The 26,704-nt window shown below is 45.1% G+C and overlaps 7 protein-coding genes across 9 annotated transcripts in view; 4 read left to right on the top strand and 3 right to left on the bottom strand.

Annotated features, from left to right (window-relative positions):
- SURF2 (surfeit 2) lies at positions 1-4,708 on the bottom strand. The gene is made up of 6 exons (XM_083375203.1): positions 4,581-4,708; positions 3,812-3,966; positions 3,270-3,373; positions 2,759-2,950; positions 2,144-2,301; positions 1-1,545 (listed from the first exon to the last, which is right to left on the bottom strand). Exons 1-6 carry the CDS (start codon positions 4,686-4,688, stop codon positions 1,471-1,473), a joined length of 792 nt encoding a protein of 263 aa, XP_083231329.1. The 5' UTR covers positions 4,689-4,708; the 3' UTR covers positions 1-1,470.
- Positions 4,709-4,730: 22 nt separating this feature from the next.
- On the top strand, positions 4,731-9,061 carry SURF1 (SURF1 cytochrome c oxidase assembly factor). Of its 2 annotated transcripts, none has more exons than XM_083375196.1 (9): positions 4,731-4,830; positions 5,798-5,870; positions 6,307-6,437; positions 6,843-6,919; positions 7,062-7,253; positions 7,411-7,483; positions 7,811-7,973; positions 8,610-8,691; positions 8,845-9,061. In XM_083375196.1, exons 1-9 carry the CDS (start codon positions 4,768-4,770, stop codon positions 8,909-8,911), a joined length of 921 nt encoding a protein of 306 aa, XP_083231322.1. In that variant the 5' UTR covers positions 4,731-4,767; the 3' UTR covers positions 8,912-9,061. The 2 variants fall into 2 exon arrangements, with proteins under 2 accessions (XP_083231322.1, XP_083231321.1); XM_083375195.1 differs by having other exon boundaries at positions 6,837-6,919.
- Positions 9,062-9,503: 442 nt separating this feature from the next.
- Positions 9,504-12,025, bottom strand: LOC310647557 (large ribosomal subunit protein eL8-like; the record flags this gene model as incomplete). Its single annotated transcript, XM_083374876.1, has 5 exons — positions 9,504-9,646; positions 10,347-10,426; positions 10,674-10,808; positions 11,484-11,563; positions 11,809-12,025. The coding sequence occupies 3 exons, from the start codon at positions 12,023-12,025 to the stop codon at positions 10,680-10,682; spliced, it is 426 nt and encodes a 141-aa protein (XP_083231002.1). The 3' UTR covers positions 9,504-9,646; positions 10,347-10,426; positions 10,674-10,679.
- Positions 12,026-12,241: 216 nt separating this feature from the next.
- Positions 12,242-15,490, bottom strand: LOC310647556 (large ribosomal subunit protein eL8; the record flags this gene model as incomplete). The annotated part of the gene is made up of 7 exons (XM_083374875.1): positions 12,242-12,388; positions 12,608-12,677; positions 13,294-13,424; positions 13,783-13,862; positions 14,107-14,247; positions 14,447-14,596; positions 15,349-15,490. Coding segments are annotated over 7 exons (819 nt in total), but the record flags the coding sequence as incomplete, so codon positions are not given.
- A 924-nt stretch (positions 15,491-16,414) lies between these two features.
- Positions 16,415-22,864, top strand: MED22 (mediator complex subunit 22). 2 transcript variants are annotated; one of them, XM_083375210.1, is made up of 6 exons: positions 17,148-17,255; positions 17,874-17,998; positions 18,539-18,619; positions 18,890-19,098; positions 20,383-20,958; positions 22,739-22,864. In XM_083375210.1, exons 2-5 carry the CDS (start codon positions 17,876-17,878, stop codon positions 20,591-20,593), a joined length of 624 nt encoding a protein of 207 aa, XP_083231336.1. In that variant the 5' UTR covers positions 17,148-17,255; positions 17,874-17,875; the 3' UTR covers positions 20,594-20,958; positions 22,739-22,864. The 2 variants fall into 2 exon arrangements, with proteins under 2 accessions (XP_083231337.1, XP_083231336.1); XM_083375211.1 differs by lacking the exons at positions 17,148-17,255; positions 20,383-20,958; positions 22,739-22,864 and adding an exon at positions 16,415-16,611 and having other exon boundaries at positions 18,890-19,378.
- Positions 22,864-25,320, top strand: SURF6 (surfeit 6; the record flags this gene model as incomplete). The annotated part of the gene is made up of 3 exons (XM_083374874.1): positions 22,864-22,957; positions 24,249-24,334; positions 24,643-25,320. 3 exons carry the CDS (start codon positions 22,864-22,866, stop codon positions 25,318-25,320), a joined length of 858 nt encoding a protein of 285 aa, XP_083231000.1.
- Positions 23,909-26,704, top strand: part of CCDC180 (coiled-coil domain containing 180) — a 29,977-nt gene continuing 27,181 nt past the window's right edge. The window contains exons 1-2 of the mRNA XM_083375023.1: positions 23,909-23,963; positions 24,249-24,334. The gene's annotated coding sequence lies outside the window, so the exon portion shown is untranslated. The remainder of the gene's footprint in view (positions 23,964-24,248; positions 24,335-26,704) is intronic.

Genomic DNA, 26,704 nt, shown 5'->3' with positions numbered 1-26,704 from the left:
CCCCCCTTAAATTTAAAAACTGTTTTGATCCGATAACCTTGCTGTGTACTTTTCAGTGTGATGGGTGTTCCATCTTGTATTTTTAAGGGTTTTTTGTTTTTGGTTGACGCTCAAGTTGTAATTAAATGAAATCACATCCCAGATGGAGAACAGACCATCCAAGTTATAAATCTTAATGGTTAGTCCGAAAGAGAATTTTTTTACATTACTGCAGCGCTTGAAAATGTTCATTATCTGACACGTCGGAACAAAATCAGGATCTCTCCAGCCACCTTTTAACTTGGGAAATATTTCCTGCAACAAATGTATTGTAATCCTCGACTTACGCCCACAACCCAGCCCCCAAATTTGTTGTTAAGCGAGACAGTTCTTAGGTGAATTTTGCCCCATTCTACACCCTTCCTCACCATGGTTCTTAAATGAATCGCTGCAGTTGTGAAGCTAGTAATGTGGTTAAGTGAATTTGGCTTCTCCGTTGCTTGTCGGGTCACAGAAGGGGATCACATGACCCCGGGACACTGCAACCGTCATAAATGTGAGTCAAGCTGCATTTCAAAGCCGTGATTTCATTCTGAACAAGATATTTGCAAAGGGAGCTACCACCCATGGGTCCCCTGAGCAGACATCAAAATTACTTTCAAAGTCAATTGGATGCTTCATCTTGGAGCTGAAAACTCTATTAGCCAGAAGTGGAACTACAGGAAGTCCTCAAGTTAATTTAACAGTGGCAAGAAAAGTCGTAAGATGGGGCAAAAGCTGCTTGACAACCGCCTCACCAACATACATTTTGGGCTCCCTTGTTGTAAGTTGAGGACTAGCTATAATTTATCTCCTGCTTCAGTCTTCCCTGGTATCAGCTTGTCTAGGCGTAGTGACCTTTCACTGCTCCAAACATTTTATACTGCACAAAAGTTTTCAGACCTCTAATCTGATTGTACTGGAAGGCAGAGCTGGGACGGTAAAACTGAAAACATTTTGTGGCGCCTTCTTTTCCAAGTTCAAAGTCAAAAACACAACTTTTGGCTTAGACACCAGGCAGTTGCTTGAGCGGCTGTTGGGTTTTTGTTAAGGTGCGCTCTTGTTTATCACAATTTTTAAACCAGCAATGTTCCCCCCCCCCGCCGCTCCCTCTTTCTAAGAAAAATCTTAGAAAAACAAGTATTATTTGGCCTTTATCTGTAATTATTCGCTGCCTAGAGGCAGCCAGAATTAGCAATTGAATAAAAATTTGGGGTTCTGACAAACCGGATTTCCTTGTGGCAATTTTGCCCTTGACTGTCAAAGTGAAGAATTCAGAAACGCAGTAGAGTTGAACAACTTTATATAATCGAAGAACAGTAACATGTATACAATTTCCCCCCCACACAAAAAAGGAACATGCTTAAATAAAATGCAACATGCTCAAGTTCTAACGATAGTCTTCTCGCCGCACAAACTGTAGCTTGACCCGTCAGAAAGACTGAGTTCCTGTTAATGACTCTTCCGAAGCTTTTTAGATTTTCTGTTCCACTTTTTGAATTTCTTCTTTTGAGGGCTGACTTGTTTCTGGACCGACAAGAGGGGGTGAAAAAAGGCAGACAGTAAGTGGAAACTTGTAAAGAAATTGTTCATTAAAGAAGTTTCTAAGCCTCATGAGGATGGTCCAAAGACTTACTAACTGGCAATCCAAGTCTAGTTCTCGTATATGTTGCTAAGGAAAAGTTCTCAGTATGTTTAGAATTATATGCAGTCCCCGCTCAGCTAATTTTTAAAAGAGAACCAGAGGAATGTCTGGCCTTCTGTTCCAGAAGCATCTCACTACTAAAAATATTACCTTCTATTTAACCTGAGCACTCCTGGGAATATAAGAAAGGTTATTTAAATTCTGCAAATCCTGGATCGTGTCAACAGCGAACAGTGTCTTGTCTGTGTAAGAACGAATGTGTCAAGAATTGGAAAACAGCGATCACTTTTAATATATAAATAGTATTAACAGTGGGAAGGAATGGGACTATCCCCAAATTCCTAACGGGCCAGAAATGGATGCAATGTAAGCAGAGCTTAAAAGGAACCAAGCTTAGCACGTGCAACTCCTAAGTCTTAACCTAACTTAGCAAAAGGTGAGCACGAACACAACCACGGACGTCAAACTGTCCGGCTTTACCTTTCTCCTTTTCGTGGCTCTCTGCGAATCAACCTCTATCGCTTCGACCTGGCTGCCGTTTTTCACCACCGGCCTGGGGGGCTCTTCGTCACTGTCGCTCATAAATTCGTGGAGGGTGGTCTCCTTGCCCGTGGCATTTTTTCTTTCGAACAGTTCAGCTTTGAAAATAAGCACTAGACATTAATGTTTAAACATTAAACGTTAAATGTAAACATTAAAAAACAAAATCATCCCTTAAAATCAACACCAGAAGTTTTCTTATAATTTCTGCCTCTGGAAACCAGCCTTGGTGGCGTAAAACCTAAGAGGTTTTTCTGAAAATAGCTACGTTAGCGAGTAAGATCCCATTCCTCGCAACAGAGTTAAAATACTTTTTATTTATTTATTTATTGGATTTATCTGTCCTGGCCTTCTCGTCTGGAGACAACAATCCCGGGCGGCTTAGAAAACATTAAAAACCAGAAGCATTGGAAAAGATAAAACAGTAATAACATTCGTCATAGTTACAGTTAAAAGTTTTATCAGTAAAAAGGTTAAAAGGGGGAGAGAAGGGAACAGGATATAAACCAATGCTCGTATCCGGATGTTGTTCTTTTGGCCTTCTAGTTCACTTACCTGGGTATAGGTCGCTCAGGCTGTCGTCGGTTTCGTTGCCCCCTTCATCGCTGGCGGGAGGTTCCCAGAATGCCCCTCTCGGCTTCCCCTTCCCTTTGCAAAGGCCGTTGCCCGTTTCTTGCCGTGGCCGTCGGCTTTTCTGCAAGAGGCAAGCCGGGACGTACTCCAGCCCCTCTTTCTGACATTCCTCATCTGTAAAGAGGAGAGATAAAAGGATCCGACTGGAAAGAGTTCAGGCTCTTTCAAGCCACCAGTGCTAAAAGTAGAACCTGTGCGTCTGGGGCAGTCTATCCTGCGATACCCAACACCCCTTGCCAGCTTCTCTCCCTTTGGAGGAAAGTTTTCTTCCCCCTTTATCTTTGGATACAACATCAAGGATTGGAGCAGGTGATCTAACCACCTCCTGGGGTAGGTTGACGAAGCCGAGGAAACGAAGGAACCGTTTTGAGAAAAAATGCTGTTCTTGGGATGAAAAAAGAAGAAAAAAAAACCCACTTTACTGCCAACTCACATTGTCGAAGTGCTTTCTGATAACGCCGGCCTTGGACGTGACGGAGAACATGCTCTGGGATCTTATTGAGGTGACGCAGGGTCAGTTTGCAGAAAAGTTGATTCCTAGGAGAAAGAAAGGAAAAGAAGGAAGGAAGGAAGGAACGAAGGAAAGAAGGAAGGAAGGAAGGAAGAAAAAAAGAAAACTTTTACCTATGAAAAAGACTGAATATTAAATGAATACTATACAGACATGGTCATTCGTCCACATAACCTAATCTGGCTGGGATGTTTGCAAGTTGTGATCCCAGGATGCTATTTGTGGTGTGTAACTAAAGGGGAAGGAGGACACTGGATCATTCCACTGCATATTGTGCTACACCGCAGCTAAACAAACCGCCCATCAAATCCTGCCATAAATCCATCCCACTAACTTGTCAAAAGGTTTTGCTCGATTTGAGCACAACCCATCCCAGGCTGCCTCCCGCAGGAACCTCAGTCTGAGCATAATGGACAAACTCAGACGTTTCCCCTGCTGGGACACCCTTTGTGAACCACACGTACGGATATTTGGTGCTGGGCACAATGTGCGGTTCGTACTCGCTGTAGTCCAAGACACCTGGGGCCTTGCTCAAACGCAGGTATTTCTTCCCAGCTGCAAAAGCCTGCAGGTCAGGCAACCGGCAAGGTAGCTCATGACCGGTCAACGTGCAGCGGACCTGGAGGAGAAAGGCAGGGTAAACAAAGACCGATTTGAACGGAGCTCTGTGGTTTGGCCACTCCTGGGATTTCTGAGTGGTGGCCCATCCAGGTGTCCATCGGCCCAGACATCTTGATCTTTGGAGACCAGCTGAGGCCGGCCAGGTGCTGCCAAGCCAACATGCCCTTAGGAACAGCCTGCCTAAGCCAAGACCAGTTCAAATTGAATTTTCCACTTTGGTGCAATCCGGTGGGACTTCCGAGTGGTCTCCCGTCCATCAGCCCAGCTGTTTTTAGAGTTTTGGAGGCCGGACAAGGCAGGGTAGGTGCCGCCCAGCCATCCTCTCCACCAGAGTCGCCTCCTGAAGCCGAGACCAATTCGCATGCAACTTCCCAGCCTGGGCAGCAGGGATCTCCCAGTGGTCTCCCCTCCACCAAGCTGTTTCGAGCTGCCGAAGCTGGACCAGGCAGGGCAGGCGCCGCCAAGCCAGCCTGCCCGATTCAAAAAGGGAGGCGACCCAGCTTGCCCCAAGCCTCCAAAACCCCGCCTCCCTTGGGATCTCCGCGTGGTCTCCCATCCAACCCGCTCAGCCTCCCCTTGCTCCTCAGCGCCGGACCGGCGAGCGCCCATCACCTTTTTCCCCGGAGGGAGGACGCGCAAGCTCGGGTGCCGCTGCAGGAACCGCTCCAGCTCGGACGAGCCGGGCTCAGCTTCCCCCTGCCCGCGCGGCGCTTCCGCCATGCTTCCGCGCCGCACCGGAAGCCGCGGCGGCGCGACCCGGAAGCCCTCACCCGCTGACCCCTCCTCCCACCCAGGCAAGATGGCGGCGTGGCGGCGGTTACTAAGCGACGGGGGATTCCAGGGCGCTCTCCGGAGGCTCCGGGTGAGGGAAGCCGAGGCGCCCCGGCCGTAATAACATCCGGCCCTGGCAGGCGGCCGCCCGGCAGGTCGAGCCTCCTTCGTCGGCTGGGATGGGGCCGTTTGACCTTGCCCGGCAGCCGCCTTGAGCTCGGCGGGGCTTGGGACGGGGCTGTTGGGAAGGCCCCCGTGGGGAGTTATGGGCATTGGAGTGCCAAATATATGTGGGGGACGGATTTCAGTGGCATGGGTCGTTGGAAAGGCCCCCGTGGGGAATTATGGGCATTGGAGTGCCAACTATATTGGGGGGCGCGAGTTTCAGTGGCATGGGAGTTGGAAACGCCCCCGTGGGGAGTTATGGGCATTAGAGTGCCAACTATATGGGGGGGGGGTTTCAGTGGCATGGGAGTTGGAAATGCTCCCGTGGGGAATTATGGGCATTGGAGTGCCAACTATATTGGGAGGCGCGAGTTTCAGTGGTATGGGAGTTGGAAATGCCCCCATGGGGAGTTATGGGCATTGGAGTGCCAACTATATGGGTGGGGGATTCAGTGGCATGGGAGTTGGAAACGCCCCCGTGGGGAGTTATGGGCATTGGAGTGCCAACTATATTGGGAGGCGCGAGTTTCAGTGGTATGGGAGCTGGAAATGCCCCCGTGGGGAATTATGGGCACTGGAGTGCCAAATATATGTAGGGGGCAGGGGCTTCAGTGGCATGGGAGTTGGAAATGCCCCCATGGGGAGTTATGGGCATTGGAGTGCCAAACAATTGGAGGGCCCTAGCTTTCAGTGGCAAGGGTCATTTGAAAGCCTGTGGGCATTGGGGTTCCAAGCAGCTGGATTAACAGCCCTGCGAGGTAGGCTGGGGCTTCTTCTCAATGAGTTGAGGGGCTGGGTTGAAGTTCACTGTCAGTGCATGGAATAAATTGAAATGTATTGGTTTTGGGGTTTCTTTCCCCATTTTTCCTTCAAAGTCTACTCTTTTCCTTCAGTTCTCCTGCCTGGATGATGGGAGGAGGTCCTTTGCCCGCTGCTGTCGGAAAGATGCCTTACGGCAACCGCCGAGTGAGTTGTGAAACAACCTGGTGTTTTGTTTTAGGAAAAAACCCTATGTTTTTTTTTAAAAAGAACACCGTTGCTTTATATTTTTATTCATTCATCCAATTTCTCTAGCCACTCAGCTCAATCAAGGGACTCTGGGCAACTTGCAATTCCCAAAATTATAAAAACCATGGAAAAAACAATCAAACAGTAAAAACATCCATGCAACAAACAAATGCAAACAGCAGCCCTGTTGCTTATTCTGTACTGCCCATCTACCTGAGTGACTCTGGGCAGCTTACAATAAAATATTCAGTGGTATGGTATTATTAATAAACTGCCCAGAGTCAGCTAGTTAAGATGATTGGGGTATAAATTTGAGAAATAAACCGGATGCCACCTCCGGGTTTTTACAAATAGCTTTGCCACTAATCATTTTTTTTCTCCTTTTTCCCCCAAGAGATTTGTTGGAGGCTTTGTCCAGCGAGAAACTTTGCCTCAGCTGCTACTGCCCGCTCCACAGAAGAAAACATACTAAAATGGGGACTTCTGCTCATCCCAATAGGTTCATTTTTCCTTGGATCTTGGCAGGTACACAGTGTTGAAGTGAAGGCTGGCTCTTTGGACCTTTTAAACTGAGGTCCGGATAAATTTTTGGGTAGCTTAATATACCTTATTCTCATGTTTCCTTACCCTTTTTGTGTGGTATAAATCAAGCTATTGCCATGTATGGAATGCAAAGGGACTCTCAACGTAAGAAAAGGATTATGGCTTCAACCAATTCCTTATTGTGCTAAATGTGTTCTTTTCTCCAGGGCAGTGAATCTTTTGGTTTTACGTAGAATTAATTACAGGCAATTTTAAAAGCTTTGTTACTTTACTGGGTAAAATACCTCATGCTGTTGTGAGTGAAGAATTCTGTAGATCGAGATGCATTTTCTCCCCCTTCACAAGGGAAATAAAAGTCCAACTTTTTGTGCTTTGTGTCAGATTCAGCGGCGGGAATGGAAGCTGAAGCTAATTTCCGAGCTGGAAAGCAGGGTTTTTGCCGAGCCAATTCCACTGCCAACTGAGTAAGTGTCTTTTGGGAATGGTAAAGAGAATTAGAATATTACTGAGATGATACTAATCGGCGGAATTTTTTTTCTCACCGGGGCTTCTGCTTTCTAAGCTATAACCCAGATTTTCCTTCCTTATCGTGCTCTTTTTCTACAGCCTCTATGAACTGAACAAAATGGAATACGTGCCGGTCAAGGTCAGAGGTCATTTTAACCACAGCAAAGAGCTATACGTACTCCCACGCTCCCCAGTAGATGCTGAGAAAGAAGCCAGGAATGCTGGCCGTATCATGTCGAACGTAGAGAGCGGAGCCCACGTGATCACTCCCTTTTATTGCACTGACCTTGGGTGTGTATATATTATCAGCTACCAGGTTGAAGGAGCTGCCTGGGTTTTAAATAAACAAATAAAATGCAGTCTTGCACTCACCCTGAGAATTAACTGGGTGGAAGTTCCCACTAAGTATCTTTTATTTTTATTTTTTTAAAACAAAACAAAACTGCAGGATAACAATCCTAGTCAACAGAGGATTTGTTTCCAGAAAGCTGATGAATCCGGAGACCAGATTAAAGGGACAGGTATGTCGCTGGGTTTGTAGGGATTAGCACTCTCTGCTTAAGGCAGGGGTCTTCAAACTTGGCCCATTTATGACTTGGGGACTTCAAGTCCCAGAATTCCTCAGCCAGGCACGCTGAGTTTCATAATTTCCTAATTATAGTAATTCATAATTTCATAAAATGAAATTCTGCGCCAAACAATAGGTCCTTTAACTGAAATTATTAATAATATGTTTTGAAACGGTTTTATTCCTTTCTATATTTGTTTTGGATTTAGCTAGTCAAGTTTTGAAGAAGAGAAATTACAGTTGGATTCTTCTGGTGGTTTTTGTTGTTGCTGTTTTTTAGATCCAAGGGGATATCGAACTCACCGGGCTGGTGAGGCTGTCAGAACCTCGGAGGCCTTTTGTGCCAGAAAACAACATCGAACAAAACACTTGGTTTTACCGTGATTTGGACACCATGGCCAAAGTCACGGGAGCGGAACCCATTTTTATTGATGCAGACTACAGTAAGTCCCCCTCTGATTTTCCTGGATGTTACGCACAGCTTTCCTAGGCGAAGTTTAAAATTTGCTAAGATCGAGAGGCCCGCTAGATAGTTTTAAGGAATTATTTGAGTGGAACAGGACTTAAGTAAGCCACTCGGTGCCCCCCCCCCCCAATACAGTATTTGAGATTTAAATGCCTTGCTAAATGCAAAGAATGTCGGACCCTGTAACCCAGCTTGCCTAGTAGATCTTGATGAAATTCAAGACTGGAATGCTGGCACGTGGCAGTGACATTAATGACCCAGAAACCATCACATGTAATCTGTGTACCTATCTTGGTTAGTTTAGTACTAAATAGAGTGTTTCAAGATTTATTAAAGCTTAAAACGGCTTCAAGGTGTAAACTAATGGGCAGCAATCTTTATGCGCTCCCCTTGGGAAGACATGCCAATAGTCTTAATGGCAGGGTGGTGGTCTCCCTAGAAAAGCCCAACTTTGGGACTTAAAATTCCACAAACCTCAAGGGCAGAGGGTTGGGGAAATCTTAAATCCTTGAAGCAATGTTTAACAGAGCCTCGCAGTGATTAATCTAAGTTTATTGAACTTAACGGGCAATCGATGACGCAAATGAAATCTTACTGAATTCTCTGACTCCAGGAAGCTCCGTTCCTGGTGGGCCAATTGGTGGCCAGACCCGAGTAACTTTACGGAATGAGCACATGCAGTACATACTTACTTGGTGAGTAGCAACACGTTTATTTTAGCTGGCGGGGAGGGGGTCTAGAAATTAAGCCATCGTTACTGAACCAATAGGTCAACTGGATCATAGAAAACCATCCAGCCGAGTGTTCCATGTCCATGAAAATCAAACCATTTGCTCCTTTTGCAACAGGTACACCCTGTGTGCGGCCACTTCCTTCTTGTGGTACAAGAGATTCATTCAGAAGGTGCCTTTCTGAGTCCTACAATTGAAGAATGGGGGTTCAGGTGCGGTTTTTAAAAGTGGCCCGTCTAGCCCAGGTCATAGAACGGAGCATTTCAAAGACGATGTGGGACTTCTGGACGGACATCAGCAATCTTGAAAAGAACCTCACCCAAGCCAGAAGTTGCTGGAAACCAGGCAGAGCTTATTCTCACATATTTGGGTAAATATTACTGGTATCAAGACACTCATGGGGAGAGCCTTGAGGAAATCTTTTCAACTGGAGGCTACTCCGTGAACAAGAAATTAAAACTAGGGGCTTCGGCATCGGAGGAACCCTGTATTTCTGCAAAGACGAATCATGTTTCTTAAAATGCTGACTGTAAATAAAATGGTTACCCTTTTATAGTGTTCAGCTCTTCCCGATATTGAATGATATCATGGAAAATAGTACAAAGAACGATGGCTTAAGATAATGCCAATTTGGGTGACTTTGGGCCAGTAATTGTCAAAGGGTTGTTATGGAGAAAATTGGAAGAGGAAAGGTGTTTAGAATTCTATAAAAATCAGATGGAGAGCTGGGAGTTAACCCCTTTCAAGTAATTGAGGCGCACACAAGAGCCTTTTGTTTAGAATTTTATTTTTATGTGCAGAAAAAACTGACATCTATCCAAGCTTGGTTGCCAGCTCTTTAGCCTTGGGCTTGTTCAAGTTTACCAATCCGAGCGACAGATTTGGGACCCAGGATGTCCCCACCCCAATGATGACAAATCTGGAAAGGGAAAAAAAAAGCGACATTTGTTTGAAAGTGGGAAGAAATGTTGATTCTCCCATAGCGAAATTACAGTATCTTTCCAAATTACTGTGTACTGCAGTAACTCAGAAGCTAACAATTAAAGAGTACTAACATATAATCTAACCAGTATAACCGAGAGTCACTCTATGAAAGCACAAGAGTGATGCAAAGCAGCCGTTTCTTCAGAGGCAAGAAGGTAAAGATTAACACTAGGCCAACCAAGGAAGTGGATCCCAGTTTATTCCCTGCGTTTTTCCCAGTCCACTTAATTTATCAAAGAGGAAATGGGGGGAAAAAAGAGAAAATGTGACTCAAGTGACGTGGCTGCTTAAGGATTCCTGCCTGTGAGCCAAAAGTTTATTTTGAAACCCCAGAGAGGGGAGACTCGGGCAGTGGCGATCGCTCAGTGTTAAAAAGCTCGTCTAGTTTTGATCTCCACGGGAGAAGTCAGGTGAAGAAATTCAAACATCACTGCAATCGCCAAGCCCAAGCAAATCCCAAAGGGATTTTGAGGATTGCTTTGCAAAAAAAAGATAGCCGCTTCCAGACTTCCTGCCTGCGAGCTAAGTTTATTTTGAAATAATTGTTGCTTCTTTACCCCAAAGCCTGGGACTTAACCGCTCTCTAGCACAACATTTGGAAATACAAAAGGACAAAGTCTTCTCCATCTGCTTACCTCAACGGGGTCTACGTCATGTGCGATCACCACCAGCTGAGCCTTCTTGTTCTCCACCAAGGCTGTGGCTGTGTTGACACCTGAGAAGAAAAATCAGTACTTAATTTTGCAAGCATTAAGCTGGACCGTACGCGACGCCAACGAGGAATAGGACAACCTGCTAAAGCTCAGATAACCCTAATTTTTTTTTGCCCTTCATTCAGCAGCTCAGGTGAAGAAATTCTAATCATTGCAACAGCCGGTTGTCGAGACAAACCCCCAGGGAAGGCTGTTCCTTTCTAGCTAACCAAGCTTAGGAACGCCACACAAGAGATGCTCCAAGTTTACCTGCTCTCAGCACAGGCGGCCTTTTGGTTGGAACATCGCCCTTCCCCGCAGATTTCTGCTCTGCCCGGGCAAACAGTCTCTGCTTTTTCTCTTGCTTGGTGTCTCAGGCCTGTATTTGTGAGCCAGCTTCAGAAGCTGGGAGAAAGACATTAAATGAGAACTGGAGGATTTCTTGGCCGGCTCTCCAAACTCTCCTTTGTGCATCAGCGATCTTGGTGGTTGGGAGTCATCAAGAAACTCAGATTATTTGCTTCCATCATCTGCACATTAGAGAATGCTTTCCGCCCCTCCTCTTCGGGCTAAACCCAAGAGGGTTCCCTTCCTCCCGTCTTTTCATATACCCCACATTATTTTGAATGTAGCCAGCAAATTTGTACCCTGAAATCAAATTTTTTATTGGCACGCTCTGAATTGGCAATTGAGCACCAAAAATTGGGTCCAATGTGTTTACTTAACTGCTCACTTAAAGACTACCCCCCAAAGTGGTCATAAAATCAGGTGTAGTTATGTGGCGAATTCGTTAACGACCTGGATGAGTTAATGGGTGTAACTTCAGATTCAGTTCTGATCACAGCTACCTGCAGACAGGAACACACTTTATTTGTAGCCCTGAATATTGCAAACATTAAGGTAATGTCGGTCCGCTTCCTTCCTTCCTCAAGTGATGTGATGTGCTGCTTATTTCTCCCTGAGCGCCAAAGGTTTATTTTGAAACCTGTTGCTTCTTTACACCCCAAAGCCTGGGACTCAACTGCTCTCTAGCACAACATTTGGAAATACAAAAGGACAAAGTCTTCTCCATCTGCTTACCTCAACGGGGTCTACGTCGTGTGCGATCACCACCAGCTGAGCCTTCTTGTTCTCCACCAAGGTTGTGACTGTGTTGACACCTGAAAAATCGGTAAACTTAATTTTGCAGCATTAACTAAGCTGGACTGTACGCGATGCCGACGAGGAATAGGACAACCTGCTAAAGCTCATATTGACCTATGTTTTTTGCCTTTCATTGAGCAGCTCAGGTGAAGAAATTCCAATCATTGCAATAGCTGGTTGTCGAGACAAACCCCCAGGAAGGCTGTTCCCTTTCTAGCTAACCAAGCTTAGGAACGCCACACAAGAGATGCTCCAAGTTTACCTGCTCTCAGTACAGGCGGCCTTTTGGTTGGAACATCGTCCTTCCCTGCGGATTTCTGCTCTGCCCGGGCCAACAGTCTCTGCTTTTTCTCTTGCTTGGTCTCAGGCCTGTATTTGTGAGCCAGCTTCAGAAGCTGAGTCGCTACAGAGAAAGACATTAAATTAGAACTGGAGGATTTCTTGGCCGGCTCTCCTAACTCTCCTTGTGCATCAGCCATCTTGGTGGATAAGATTCATGTTTCTTAAAATGCTGATTGTAAATAAAATTACCTTTTTAGCTCTTCCGGATATCGAATGAGGTGATCATGGAAAATAGGACAAAGAACGGTGGCTTAAGATAATGCCCATTTGGGTGACCTTGGGCCAGTAATTCTCACAGGGTTGTTGGGGAAAATAGGAAGAGGAAAGACGATTGAGGCACACACAAGAGCCTATTTTGTTTAGAATTTTATTTTTATGTACAGAAAAACTGACATCTATCCAAGCTTGGTGGCCAGCTCTTTAGCCTTGGCTTTTTCAAGTTTAGCGATCCGAGCAACCGATTTGGGACCCAGGACATTCCCACCCCAGTGACGGCGAATCTGGAAAGGGAAAAAAAAGGGACATTTGTTTGAAAGCAGGAAGAAATGTCAATTCTGCCATAGTGAAATTACGGTACCCTTCCCAATTATTGTGTGCTGCAGTATCTCAGAAGCTAACAAAGAGTACTAACGTATAATCTACGTCAAGCCCCTTAAGAGACCCGCGGACTACATTTTTGCAAGCGAAACCGAACCAGACATCAGGCAGGCCAGTCTTACCTCATCGTATCTCTCATTGTAGTTGGTCTTAACGGCTTCCACCAGTTTAGCCAAGGCTCCTTTGTCCTCACTGCAGAGAGAGAGAGAGGGTCAAGGGCCAACCTTTCAAAAATGAAAGTTGCACGCCAGAAACACAGAGTCCTCTACTTATAACTTTAGAACGGCACTTGAAAAAGTTGACTTAGTACCATTTTTCCACATGGTCCGCCCTTGCAGCACTGCCATGGTCCCATGATCAAAATCCAGATATTTGGCAACCGACTTACGAGAGAGAGAGAGAGTGTGTGTGTGTGTGTGTGTGTGTGTGTGTGACCCCTTTTGCGATCTTCTGGCGAGCAAGTTAAGGGGGAAGCAGGATTCGTTTAATAGCCATGTTACTAACTTAACAGCTGCTGTGATTCACTTAACAGCTGTGGCAAGAAAGGTCTTTAAAGCGGGGCAAAACTCAATTAACAAGCGTCTTGCTTAGCGGCAGAACGTTTGGGCTCAACCGGGGCCGTTGCTCGAGGGCTACCTGTGTCCAGCTGCTCTCTTAACGGGCCTCCAACCCACCACAAGTCTCTGATCTTCTAGCAGCTACTGAAATTACTGCTCTGCTGGCATCTGGACCAAACCCCAATTTGATCCGCTGTGTACAGAAAGTGGGCAGGACCCCCCTCTTCAAAGCTCCCTTAAGGGCTACTTACGGATTAACCTGGGTGAAGGCCACGCAAGTGCAGGTCTTCCGGTGGACGAGGCGGCCCAGCCTGGCTTTGCCTTTGATGATGCAATAGGGGACCCCCATTTTTCGGCACAAGGCGGGCAGGAAAACCACCAGCTGCACCAGAGAGAAGGAAAGCCTCTTCAATTAGGGGGACCTGCGGCCCCTCCACCAGAGAGGGGAGACTCGGGCAGTGGCGATCGCTCAGTGTTAAAAAGCTCGTCTAGTTTTGATCTCCACGGGGGAAGTCAGGTGAAGAAATTCAAACATCACTGCAATCGCCGAGCCCAAGCAAATCCCAAAGGGATTTTGAGCACTGCTTTGCAAAAGACAGCCACTTCCAGACTTCCTGCTTGCGAGCTAAAGGTTTATTTTGAAATAACTGTTGCTTCTTTACCCCAAAGCCTGGGACCTAACTGCTCCCTAGCACAACATTTGGAAATACAAAAGGACAAAGTCTTCTCCATCTGCTTACCTCAACGGGGTCTACGTCGTGTGCGATCACCACCAGCTGAGCCTTCTTGTTCTCCACCAAGGTTGTGACTGTGTTGACACCTGAAAAATCAGTAAACTTATTTTTGCAGCATTAACTAAGCTGGACCGTATGCGACGCCAACGAAGAACAGGACAACCTGCTAAAGCTCAGATAACCCTAATTTTTTTTGCCCTTCATTCAGCAGCTCAGGTAAAGAAATTTTAATCATTGCAACAGCCGGTTGTCGAGAAACCCCCAGGAAGGCTGTTCCCTTTCTAGCTAACCAAGCTTAGGAACGCCACACAAGAGATGCTCCAAGTTTACCTGCTCTCAGCACAGGCGGCCTTTTGGTTGGAACATCGCCCTTCCCTGCGGCTTTTTGCTCTGCCCGGGCCAACAGTCTCTGCTTTTTCTCTTGCTTGGTCTCAGGCCTGTATTTGTGAGCCAGCTTCAGAAGCTGAGTCGCTGCGGAGAAAGACATTAAATGAGAACTGGAGGATTTCTTGGCTGGCTCTCCTAACTCTCCTTTGTGCATCAGCGATCTTGGTGGTTGGGAGTCATCAAGAAACTCAATTCTGATCATAGCTACCTGCAGACAGGAAGGCCTTTTTTTTTAATTTGTAGCCCTGAATTTTGCAAGAGTAATAGAAAAATCACAATTTACCCGTCTGGCGGTCCAGGGCTTGGGTGAACTGGTTCACTGCCGGGGGCACCTTCAACCTTTTGTAAAGGATTGCCCGCTGGCGCTGGAGTCGGATGTAGCGAGGCCATTTCACAAAGCGGGTTAAGTCTCGTTTGGGCTGGATATCCTGGCCTGAAAGATACAGCATTAAACTCATAGGATTGTGCTTTGTAAGCCACGCGGGCGTTTTCCCTCCAAAAGCAAAAGGGGCACCAGCATCAGAGATCTTGGTGGATAAGCTTGTCAGCACTGCCACTCAGTTAGCAAATATTCTTCTCCATCATTTGCTTGCACCCTTTTCACAAGTTAACTTCAAGAGTTGCTCGATTGCACAGTGAGCGGCATGTACATTTCATAAACAAGACAGCAAAAGCAACAAAGAATAAACAGGTTCCATGAAGAATCAAGGGCAACAATTAAGTTTTCTGACATATAATGAAAATGTGGTCTCCCTAACCTTCAAAAGGGCTCATCCTAACAGCTGTAATAACAGTTGAAGCAGGGCAATTTCTCCTGATCGGCACAAGATACGTAGAAGTAAAAGCACACTAGTAGATCTAACTACCAGACCAGAAAATGCTAAACTACGTAACCAATGCATCTCTTTCGGTGCTTTGCTCCAAAGGGCTTTTGAGAGAAGATCTGTTAAGCGACCTTAAGTTTTCTTTTTAAGCTGGAATGGCTAATGTTTTAACAGTTTCGAAGGAAGCAGCCAGTTGAAAGCAGTAGAGTTATCTGTATTCTCCAAATGGAAATATCTCCAATTTTTGTCGAATAAACTGCAAGAAAACAACCGTGCTCAGAAGCACCAAGGAAATAAATTACAAAAACAATTCCTGACGTAAAGCATTCCCTGCATGATTAGACCCACCTTCCCAACTCACCGATGCCAAAGTTTTTGGGTCTCTTCTCAAAGAGGGGGTTGACCACCTTCTTGGCCTCCTGCTTCTTGACCACTGCAGGGGCCGGAGCTACCTTTTTCCCCTTGGCCTTCTTTCCCTTCGGCTGCAAAGACGAAGCACAAGTTTAAACCAGGATAGCTCAAAACCACCTCTCTGCTCCAGATCTGCAAGTGCACCATCTCCTATACAACTTTTTTCAAGCTTTTTGACCCCTTCCCCAAATGGCTGTTCCCAAAGCTGGTGACCAGACTAGGCGCTGGATTAGAACTCCCAGCATCCCAACCAAGTGCAGATCCACTTGCAAATATCAATTTTAACCTCTCCCCATTAATCCCCTAAACTAGATTAAATATTAACCTTTCTCCAACTAAGACTTCCGTTGCTCTCAATGGGGGGGGGAAGAAATCTCTCAACTTGCCGACTTTTTAAAACTTGCAGACTTAACTCCCAGAATCCCCTAGCCAGCGTGGCATGACTAGGCTTGCTGGGGAATTCTGGGAGCTGAAGTCCAATTGGAAGATCCCTGGCACTCTGCCTAATTCAGGGGGATCCCCAACCTCGGCAAAAGCATCAAAACGAAATGGACTTCAATTCCCACAATTCCTCAGCCGGCAAAGGACTAAGTCGTTGGCTCTGCCTCCCAATCGGCATGGCTGATATGCCTTTAAGCAGCAGCTCCATAGAGGCCGAAGCTCCAGCCCAGGATCGGCTTCCCATTATGTCCCCACCCCCAATAGAAGCCGATCCCGGTTCGGTGGGGTTCCTGGCCTTCTGGGGCGCGGTGAAGCCGCCCGAGTCGGGCCTCCGATGGGCGGATGGCACCGGATTAGAAGATCCGGTAAACCCGACGCATCGCAGGGACTCACCATCTTGGCTGGAGAAAGAAAAGAGAGAACGGTGCCTTCTGGGTAGTATATCGCAGTCCCGCCGGTTCTCGCGAGGCGGGCGCTGAACCACGCGGCAAGTTGCGGAAGAGGAAGACCGATCTGGTTTTGTTTGGTTTTTTTTTTTCAGCCGACCTTCACCATAGAGACGACAAGCGACCATCCGGCTTCTGCATGCTCCTAGAGTGTCCACCTGTCCCAAGGCCTGCAGGGACAACCCAATACAACAGGAAGTTTCCTTCCCCGAACAGCCAATCATCTTTCAAGATGGGTTAATTCGGCCAATCGTGAGAAAACTCCCTTTTCGGATGGGAAATGCTTGATTTAAGGAGTGGAAGTAAGAAGGGTGGATGTTGATAAGGTAAGAACGTGGATTTTTTTTATTGAACAATTGCATTGCAGTCTCAAGCCGCTTTTGCAATACTTTGCTCCTGGCCTTTTAAATTTGTGGAGCAAGGCTCTAGTCCTCATTAGCCTTATTGTCACGGTGCCCTCCTTCATTTCATGGTTAATGGGAGGCTATATTTGGGAGGGGGGGAATTTGCATTACACTCTGAAGCCTGAATTAGCTACATGACCAGAATCGTTGGAGCCAAACAGGACGTGGTTAGTTTATTTATTTATTTAATTATAGTTTTATACCGCCCTTCTCCGGAAGGACTCAGGGCGGTGTACAGGGATATATATATATATATATATATATACATATATATAAATAGTTTGTGGTTCATTGTGTAGTATGAAAGCAGCCTTTCTTTCACTTCTGTCCCTTGGTTAGTTAAATAAATTTGAAAGATAATAAACATAATAATAATAAACCTTTAAAGTACAACACGCGTACATTGAGATTAGCTGAGCCTCCCCCCAACACACAGTGACAACAACATACCTGTTATATCTCCGGTTCCCTCGGCATTGAGCGAGGCAGAAGTGTTGAAACATAAAGCAAGTTTTTAAACTCAGAACAGAGGCAGCCCTAAAGCCTGCTGCACAGCTATTTATACGGTTAGCCTCTAGGCGGCAACCAATAGGTTTAAAGTAACGGTTTCTCGCCCCAAACCTAAATATCAACTCGGAGACAGCCAGTCTGGCTTTCAAGTGACAGCAACCGTTAAAAAACCGTTAATCAATACAGCAATCTAGGTCAGACATTAAGCAAGCGATTTAAAACACTTTGGGCAATGCATGACAATACTGTCTTCTGCGATTTGGTTTTCAGCTCCTCAATTTTGATAGATCTGTCTCATCAAATCAATCAAATCTTCTATTTGTCTACATGCACGTTACAAACACAGACCGACATGCACACATGTGCACACGTGTGTATTTATGAATTTAGACTTTTATAAGTTGTTGGATTATTTGTGGCCTTTTTAATTTTAATTAAATTTTAATTAATTTTTAATTAATTTTAATTAATGGGCAGTGGAGGTAATGTGTGGCTGACCTTGACACAAAGTGCAAATTTTAACTCTGAAAACTGAAATGCAGTGCTTATGGGCAATATTTCATTCTTTACAAAAAAAAACATGGTTTTCGATTTTGATTTTTAATGCATTTTTTCTTTGAATCCCGGGACTTTGTAATTTAGTGATGCCATTTCTTGGTCCCTTCCTTTCCCAGCCATGGCGCAGCAGAGGGTCCTACCCCAGAGCAAAGAAACTCTCCTCCAGTCTTATAACAAGAGACTGAAAGATGATGTCAAATCCATCATGGACAACTTTACAGAAATCATTAAATCTGCAAAGGTAGATATCTGGGAAGAGACCTTTTTTCCCAACTTCCCAATTCTTCAAACCTAAACTCTGGCTCATTATAAGCCTCCGTGGTTTCTTTGCCATAGTCCTCATGCTTTGAAAATGTCTCGTGAGCAAACAACATGGCATAGTGCAAAGAAACAGAAAAAGTGATTTTATTAGCAGAGGGGAAAATTCTTGACAGCTTTTTAAAAGACCAGAACGTTGACTTTCATAGCAGAAGGAATAAAATGATCGTTCCTGCAAATCAAGCAAAGTACAAGTAACCCTTGACTTAAGTATGTCATAAGTGTGAGGACCGGTTGTTAATCACTTTTTCCAGTGTCCTACCTTTGGGTTGCTCAACAGATAGTTGTAAGTCAAGGAGTACATGTAGACACTTGCGCAGGAAGATAGCCTGCATTTTGAGATGAAGCTATCAGCTTGGATAAGGGAACCCTCTCATTGTGGTTCACACATCAAGTGTTTTTATTCTTGCGTATCGGGAAAACGCCCAGATTCTCAGATTTTGTTCCTGCTTCCTTTTTTCAGATTGAAGAAGAAACTCAAGTATCTCGTGCAACGCAAGGCGAACAGGACAACTACGAGATGCACGTCAGAGCAGCAAATATTGTGAGTGGGCTGGATCTGAGAGTTCACCAGCCCAGGGTTGCTTTGTGATGCCTGCCTTTCATTAACTTAACTTTATTTAGGCATATTATTGATAAACAACTAGATAAAATAAACTGAATTAATTTTATTAGCAAGAAGAGTCTGCTAGCCCACCCTCACAAACAGGGTTTTAATTCGCTCCCACCAGAAAATGGGGAAGGAAATAAGCCGTGACCGAAATTGCTAATCGCTCTGATAAAATTTGGCCATGTTTTCAAATTTTTCCATCAGGTCCGAGCTGGCGAGTCTCTCATGAAGCTGGTGTCGGATCTGAAGCAATTCTTAATCCTTAATGATTTTCCTTCGGTCAACGAAGCCATCAACCAACGCAACCAACAACTGCGGGCTCTCCAAGAGGAATGCGACAAGAAACTGATTGCGCTGCGGGATGAAATCTCCGTCGACCTCTACGAACTGGAAGAGGAATATTACTCTTCCAGGTACAAATAAATCCACGGAAAACCTTTTATAACCACACCGTGGCCTCTTTTTTGACCCTGGAGGCAGAGGCTGCGCTCTGAGACTTCTTAAAACTGATTTTTTTTAAATTTAAAAAAACACTCTTATTTTAATATTTCCAGGGTGGTTCTGGCCATCCTCAAAAAAAAAATAATCAAGCCACTCTTATTTCCTTGTTTGCAATTCCATGTATTTAAATGGTTGGGGTTTTTTCCCCCCTCCCTCAGTCTGAAATAGCCAGTTCTTATTTTATTTAAACGTTTGATGATGTTCTTAGTTCTTTTTTTTTTGTATATCTCTAATAGTATATGAGAATCCCCTAAATGAATGCTGCAGCCAGCTTGTTTGAGAATCGCCTTATTTCTCCTGCTGTCTCTTAATGCTTGGCCTTGCCTCTTTTCCGCAACTTGTCTGCATTCTTTTTGCAATTTCTGCTGGCTTCTGAGCAGGGCTTCTGGTGGAGAGAAGGAAGAAGGTGGGGCAGGATTTGGGAGATTTTAAAACACACCCCCTCTACAAAATACAGATAGTCCTCGACTTACGGCCACATTTAAGCCCAAGATTTCTGTTGCTAAGGGAAACATTTGTTGGGTGGGCTTTGCCCCCATTTTACAACTTTTCTTGCCACGTTTGTTAAGCGAACCCCTGCAGTTTTGTAAGTTAGTTACCTGGCTGTTAATTGAATCCGTTTTCCCCCCAATGATTGTGATTGTCGGGAAGTCGATCACATGACCCTGGGACACAATAAGAGGCAATTGCCAAGCGTCTAAATTGTGATCATGTCGCCACGGAAGGGGTGGGGAATGCTGTAAATGCTAAAAACAGCCATCCCTTTTTTTTCCAGTCCCGTTTGTCGAACAGTCACTAAATCTTATTTTAATTTTTATATCTTGTGTGTTGTTAGTGTTTTTTGCCCTGTACACCACCCCGAGTCCTTGGAGAAGGGCGGTATATAAATCTAATAAAATAAAATAAATAAAATAAAAAATAAATCACCCGTTGTAAGTCAAGGACTTACCCCTAGGATGAATTTCTTTTTTTTTCTTCTAAAGAGCCCCATCGCCAAACCCTGGTTCTGAAAAGGGGAAAACACCCCCACCCCCCCACCCCCAATTTGTTGCTACTGCCTTCTGAAACGTGTTGCTGCTGTTTTTGGTAACGCCTTTGCTTCTTTCTTTCTTGCTTTCTACCTTTCCCTCCGGCCTCTTGTCTCCCTTTCCTTGACGCTCCTCGCTGCCTTAAAACGGGCTTCTCGTTCCGCCAAGCTACGGCGTCTGCGATGCCACCAATCTCTCTCTTTCCGAAGCCTACTGGAGACAGGAGCCAGCCGGGTCACCTCTGGAAAATCTCGTCAGCACCTCCCTGGCTGCCGCCAGCGCCAGCGCCATGGAGCAGAATCTGCCCAGCTCACAGGGCTCGGGGCCTTTGCATCCGCACATTAATGGGCACGGAGTGGGTGCTCCCGAACACCCCTAAAAAAGGATCCCCTGCTTCCACGCAGACGGCATTGGAACAATAAAACTTTAGCAGCAGGAACTTTGGTCGTGAGGCCAGGAATACCTTGTATTGCATAGGAAACCTGGCTGTTTTCGTTGGGCCTTGTAGGCAGTCCTTGGCTTATAACCGTTCATTTAGTGACCAAATTTAACGGCACTGGGGGAGAAAAAGGGACGTATGCTCGTTTTTCACACACAACAGTTGCCGCATCCCTGTGGTCATGTGATCCAACTTCGGGGAAGCGATTCGCATAACAACGCCGGCAAGGAAGATCGTACGATGGGGCCATGCTCAGTGAGCCACTGTCTCCTTTAGAGACAGAAATTTTGGCCTCCGTTGTAGTCGTAAGTTAAGGACAACATATAAAAAGCTGTCTCCCTCTCGTTCGTGGTTGCAAAACAGCTTTGATAATTCTGGAAATGTTTTCTTTTTTTCCTGTGAGATATTTAACATCACAACTCAGACATTTCTTTAAGGAGATGCTTAGACTAGGAAAATGACCGGTGTGTTGTTGTGAGGTCTATTTTTTTGGGACTCTTGAGAAAGAGAAAACATCGGGTCCCCAAATACTGTTGAGTTACAAACCCCACAAAGAATCCAGCCAATGGGGTTTAAGGTACCAGTGATATTAAGAGACCCACAACTTTTCCACTAGATGTGAGATGTGATTTCAAAAATCAGATAACCTTAGACAATTTACCTGTTGAGCATGTGAAAGATTTATCCCTTAATAGTAAAATTTACTGTTTCTTTTTTAAGCGTATGCTTTTCCTTATTGTACGAGGCTGTTGAAATAAAAGTAGCCGAGTTTGGCAGTGCCCAAGTTCTTTCCAACACTTAAGACCTGAACCTGGAGTGTCTGTGTCGGAAGACTTGTCACTAAGCTGAACTCAGAAATAAAGACGTTTCGAAGGACGTCACAAAACCCAATTGCAAAAATGAGACGTTGGTTTTGATAGGAGAGCTTATGTACTGAACTGCAGAATTAAGACCGATGTTGGAAAGAATGTCACAGCATGAAGGGCAAAACAAGATATCCCAAGTTTATTTTGCTGGGTTAATTTATGTCCTGGTGTTGTAGTGAGCCAGCTGCAGAGGGCAGATCAGTTTTACAGCTTTCAAAAATATGCTTTTAACAGTCACACTGGCGCCAAGCTATTGTTTTAAGTTCACAGGATGCCCTATAATCAAAAGCTAAAAATATAGGTGAAGCCTGTACTAAAACGATGGCTGCTTTGTGGTTTGCTTAGTTTCATAAAATAATAATTTGGAACCCTGAGTCCTAATGGTTCAAGGGGTTCTGCTTAGCCCGGTTCTCTGGGCTGAAAACCCTATTTTTCCATTTTTGGAAGGGGCAGGAGAAGCATCGGGGCAACCAGAAGCCGTGCAGATGCGCGATCCCGGGCCAGCGCGCGCAGGGACCGCAAACCGGTGCCGCTTTGCGCGCCAGCCTGCAGCAAAAAACCAGGCGCGCAAAGCTTCCTCCTCTTCGCCCCGCCCCTGCCTTCCTCTTGACCCACCCTTCCGCCATCCCATAGTATTCCCAGGCTGCAAGCAATCGAGCCCCGATCTGCTTGCAAAGAGATCGGGTGGATCGATTGGCGAGCCTACCTCTCCAGCCACGTGGGTCAGAAGCTGCCCGAGCGCGCCCCGCTTTTGCGCGCGGGGTTTTCCTTTTGCGCACCCCCCCTCCTCCGATCCTAAGCCCGCTTCGGACAACTTCCTTCCTCCCCAGTAGGTAATGGATTTCTCTCCCCAGCCCCTGAAGACTCCTAGCTCTGGAAGTTTGGGGCTTTGGCTGGCTAACGGATCTACCAACCTTGCCCTCTTTCCCAATTCTACGAAAGGGAAGCTAAGAGAGAGAATGCAAAACCCTTTTTCACCTCATCTATTTTCTTTCCTTCCTTCCTTCCTTCCCTCTTTCTTTCTATCAAGTGCTTCTAGGGATAAAAACGACAAGATAAAAACATCAGACAATAGAGGTTAACATTCCTCTAGGTTGGCCTCAAGTCTTAAAAACGTTTGATCAATTGAATCTTCCCTCTGCATTTTAAAAAAAAATACGGAAGGCCAACCTTATGGCTTTGCACTGTTCATCAGTTGTTTTTTTCTTTCTTTGCACAGGATTTCATCCCGGCGGCAAAACAGATGAAGGGCCAAACGGCAACGTGAAACCCCCCATCATTTCAGCGGTGTTTTTTCCCCTCTGGAGACAACCTGGTTTGATCTTGGTTGGGCATTGCTCTCAAATGGCCAGCTTAGTTGCTACGGACTCTTACTTGCAAGCGCTGGCAAAGAAGATTTGCACCCAGGAAGCCCACGAGCCAGCAAAAAGGAAGTTTGGTACGTTTATTAATTACACCAATTTAGCTCACTGCTATATATTGGAATTTAGAAGAGTCATGTCCTGACTTTCATTTGTGGATTAAATTTATATGCCTCCCATCTGTCTGTTCAGGTGACTCTGGGCATTCAAAGGAAGGTTCTGATAGAATACTAAAGTTGCTATTTTTAAAAGGATCAGGCAGAGGACTAGCGGATTAGGCAACCCTTATTTTTCTCAGAGATTAAAGTCATTTAAAGTTCAAATTGCAGCTTTCTATGCAAAGTCACTGCTTTTTTTCTTTCTCTATCTGATCATCTAATTAAATCTGAGACCTTGGAAATACTCACTTTAGAGACTTGAAAAAGGATATTTTTCTAAAATGGGCAGGTAGAAGTGGTTAGACAACGGGAACTGATTTATCTTCATTTTCTCTCATTGAGTGGGAAATCTAGACATCCAGTTTTGTCTACTGGTTAAGGCACCAGGCTGAAAACTGGGAGATCGTACGTTCTGGTCCCACCGTATCCATAAAAGCCAGCTGGAGTGACCTTGGACCAATCACCAGGAGATGGTGAATTCTAGTTCCGCTTTAGGCATGAAAGATAGCTGGCGATCTTGGGTCAGTCCCTCCCACTCAGTCCAAGCCACCTCACAGGATTGTTGTCCAGACAATAGGAGAAGGAAGGAGTACTAGATATATTAGCAGCCTTGAGCTATTTGTAAAAATAATAAAGCCAGGGTATAAATTAAATACATAATAAATCCATTGGTCTGTTTTCAAAGGAGCACCGGGAAGCAGGCTGAGGGACGAGAGCACCCAGGCCAGGAAGAAGAGAAAGAAAGAAAAAAAACAGAAAAAGAAAAATACGGTGGGGGCTTCTGGGAGCAAATTCAGCCAAGCATCGCCAGCCAAACCAGCAAGTTCCAATGCTAAGAAGCCAGACTCAGCTACTCCAATCACAGCTGGTGCCAATGCAGAAGAAAGAAATGGGAAAGAAACATTGGTAGCACCTGGTGTTACAGGTAAGAATGTGGTCGGAGGGGAACTGGGCCAGCCTGGTCTAATGGTGAAGATGCTGGCCTAGAAAGCAGGAGACTGGTCATTCTGGTCTTGCCTTAGCATGGCTAGGTGACTTTGGTCCAATCACCAGGAGACTGAGAGTTCTAGATCATGTTTTGGGCACGAAAGCCAGCTGGGTGACTTTGAGCCCATCCCTCTCTTTCTCAGCCCAACCCACCTCACAGGATTGTTGTGAAGTTGCATGGGTGGGCTATACTTTTTCTTTTTCTTTTTTTTAATGTACCCAGGCGGTAAAAAGACATCTGACACGAATTTTGCAATGGATTTCTTGCGGCAGAGGCTACACAGCAAAATTCAAGAAATATCTGGGAAGGTAAGATGGAGACATAAGTTTAAAAAAATTATGGTTCCAGGTCCAGGAGAAAATGAGTTTTAATTTGACCTTCAGGCTTATATCACTTATCTGGGAATATAGCCATTGACCTCTGTACAGGTACTGTAATAATTCCACATCTTTTCACACCCTCATGGGGAGTGTTTAAAATACAGATAGTCCTCAACTTACAATAGTTTGTCGTGTGATCACCTATTTGTTTGGAATCTCTGGAGTTACCACATTAGGGACAAGGTTGTCCACTTGAGTGGAGCAGATCAAAATGACTTGACACTTGTTTCTTGCAGGCTGGTGCCAAAGCTCTGTCACCCACCGTGCTGGAGAAGCGCCAGCGAAGGAAATACGAACGAGAGAGAAAGAAACGCCGGAGGAAAGAGATCAAAATGAAGGAGAAATTAGAGAAGGAAACAGCGGAAGAGGCGTCGTCCGCCATGGACTCGGAGACCCAGCAGGCGGAGAGCAAGGCTGACATCTTGTTTAACAAGGTGGAGGTCCACGCGGAAGAGGAGCTGAACAAAGCGAAGAAGAAGGAGGATAAAAGAAAATCCGTAAAAGGCAACATAACGCCACTGACTGGCAAGAATTATAAGCAACTCTTGAACCGGCTGGAGTCTCGGAAGACGAAGCTTGAAGAGTTGAAGGCCAAAGATGAGGAGAAAGCTAAGGAGTTGGAAGCAAAGATGCAGTGGACAAATGTTCTTTACAAGGCAGAAGGTGTGAAGATCCGTGATGACGAAGAGAAGCTGAAGGCCGCCCTGAAACGGAAAGAGAAGCGTAAGGCCCAGCGTCAGAGGAAATGGGAAAAGCGAACAGAGCAGGTGGTGGAGAGAATGCAGCAGCGCCAAGAGAAACGTCGCAAGAACATCCAGCAGAAGAAGCTGGCCAGGATCGAGAAGAAGAAGGCTAAAGCTCGGAAGAAAGGCCGCATTCTTCCTGAAGATCTCAAGAAAGCTGGCTCTAACTAGTTTTAACCCAATCCGGATTTGAATGAGTAGTGTGATGGATGTTAGAGAATCCACAAAAAATTTCCTCTGAGCTGATGGGGCATGAAGATGATGCAACCAAGTCTGTTTGGGTCAACCCTTAGTTTGAGAAGGACCTTCTTTCTGAAGTCTCTCAACCAAAGTTGAGCCATTAGATGGTCTCTTTCCACACGTCTATCAATTTATCCTTTCCTGTTTTGGGGAGTGAGACTTGAAGTCCTGTTAATGTCCTCTTAATGCTAGGAATAAATTAAAGGAAAACGGGGATTATTAAATTTTCTATTCTAGTCTGCATTCTCAGCTTGTTTGTTGGTTTGGTATATTGTTTGGTATAATACATGAAACTATAGAGGACAGGAAGGCCTGGAGGAACATTGTCCATAGGGTTGCGATGGGTCGGACACGACTTCGCAGCTAACAACAACATAAATCAGGCCAGTTGCCTGGATTTATACAACAGGTTGAAATGCAAACAAAAATGGACATTCAGTTTTGTAACTGCCTAGATTTTAAATGACCTGGTTAAACATATTACGGGATGTAGATTTTTGTAGGGAACTGGCTTGTGGATAAATATTTTGGTTTCATTTCCAGGAAATGCATCCCTCAACTCAAATGTGCTTGAGTTTAATGAAGCTTAATTTATCCTGTTTTCAGCAGTGGTCACTGAAACACACAATTGGTTCCTCTATCCAAGCTTGATGTGCCAAAGTGAAGCATCTTTGAATTCAAATAAACACATCTGACACATAGTGCAGAACTAGAAGCCTGGTTAAATTACACATCTTTAACCTAGATGTTTTTTGCAGTTTGTTCTTCTATAAGCTTATGAGAATCTGTGCTGGTGCAATACCAGTGGGTGGTTGTTCATTGAGCGACTTGATAGTCAATGCAAACATACATGAAGGAAATTTCTGCCTTGTTTTCAAGTCTTTTAGGATGGAATTACATCTGTACTTGGAAAATCACTGCTTATCAAATCAGTAGTAATAGAGGTGCACCAATTCATTTGTTGCTGTTCAACATTTTTTTTTTAAAAAAAGCATTGGATCAACCCATTGGGTGAAAGCGGCTTCCACCCTAAATAATGATTGGCTTAATTGTGGTTTCACCAAGTAAACCATCATTAGCTGTGCGCATAGTGGGTTTTAAACAAACTAGTGTTGCCCAGCACATAAGCCAAAGCAAGCCATGCTGTGGCTGTGTTCGCATAACGTGTTTAATCTTGGTTGTAATTTTTAATTAAGATACGTGCAATTATAAACAGTTGGACATGGATGTGCCAAGGTGATGGCTTGGCCTTCAGCTGCATTTATATAAGGCCCCTAACCTGGTTGGTGAATTATGCCCCTTGCATTGAGTCACC

The sequence above is a fragment of the Vipera ursinii genome (assembly GCF_947247035.1).
Source record: "Vipera ursinii genome assembly, chromosome: 16".
NCBI classification, from domain to species: Eukaryota; Metazoa; Chordata; class Lepidosauria; order Squamata; family Viperidae; genus Vipera; species Vipera ursinii.
Note: the sequence above shows the minus strand (reverse complement) of the source record. Positions and strands in the feature narration are given on the sequence as shown.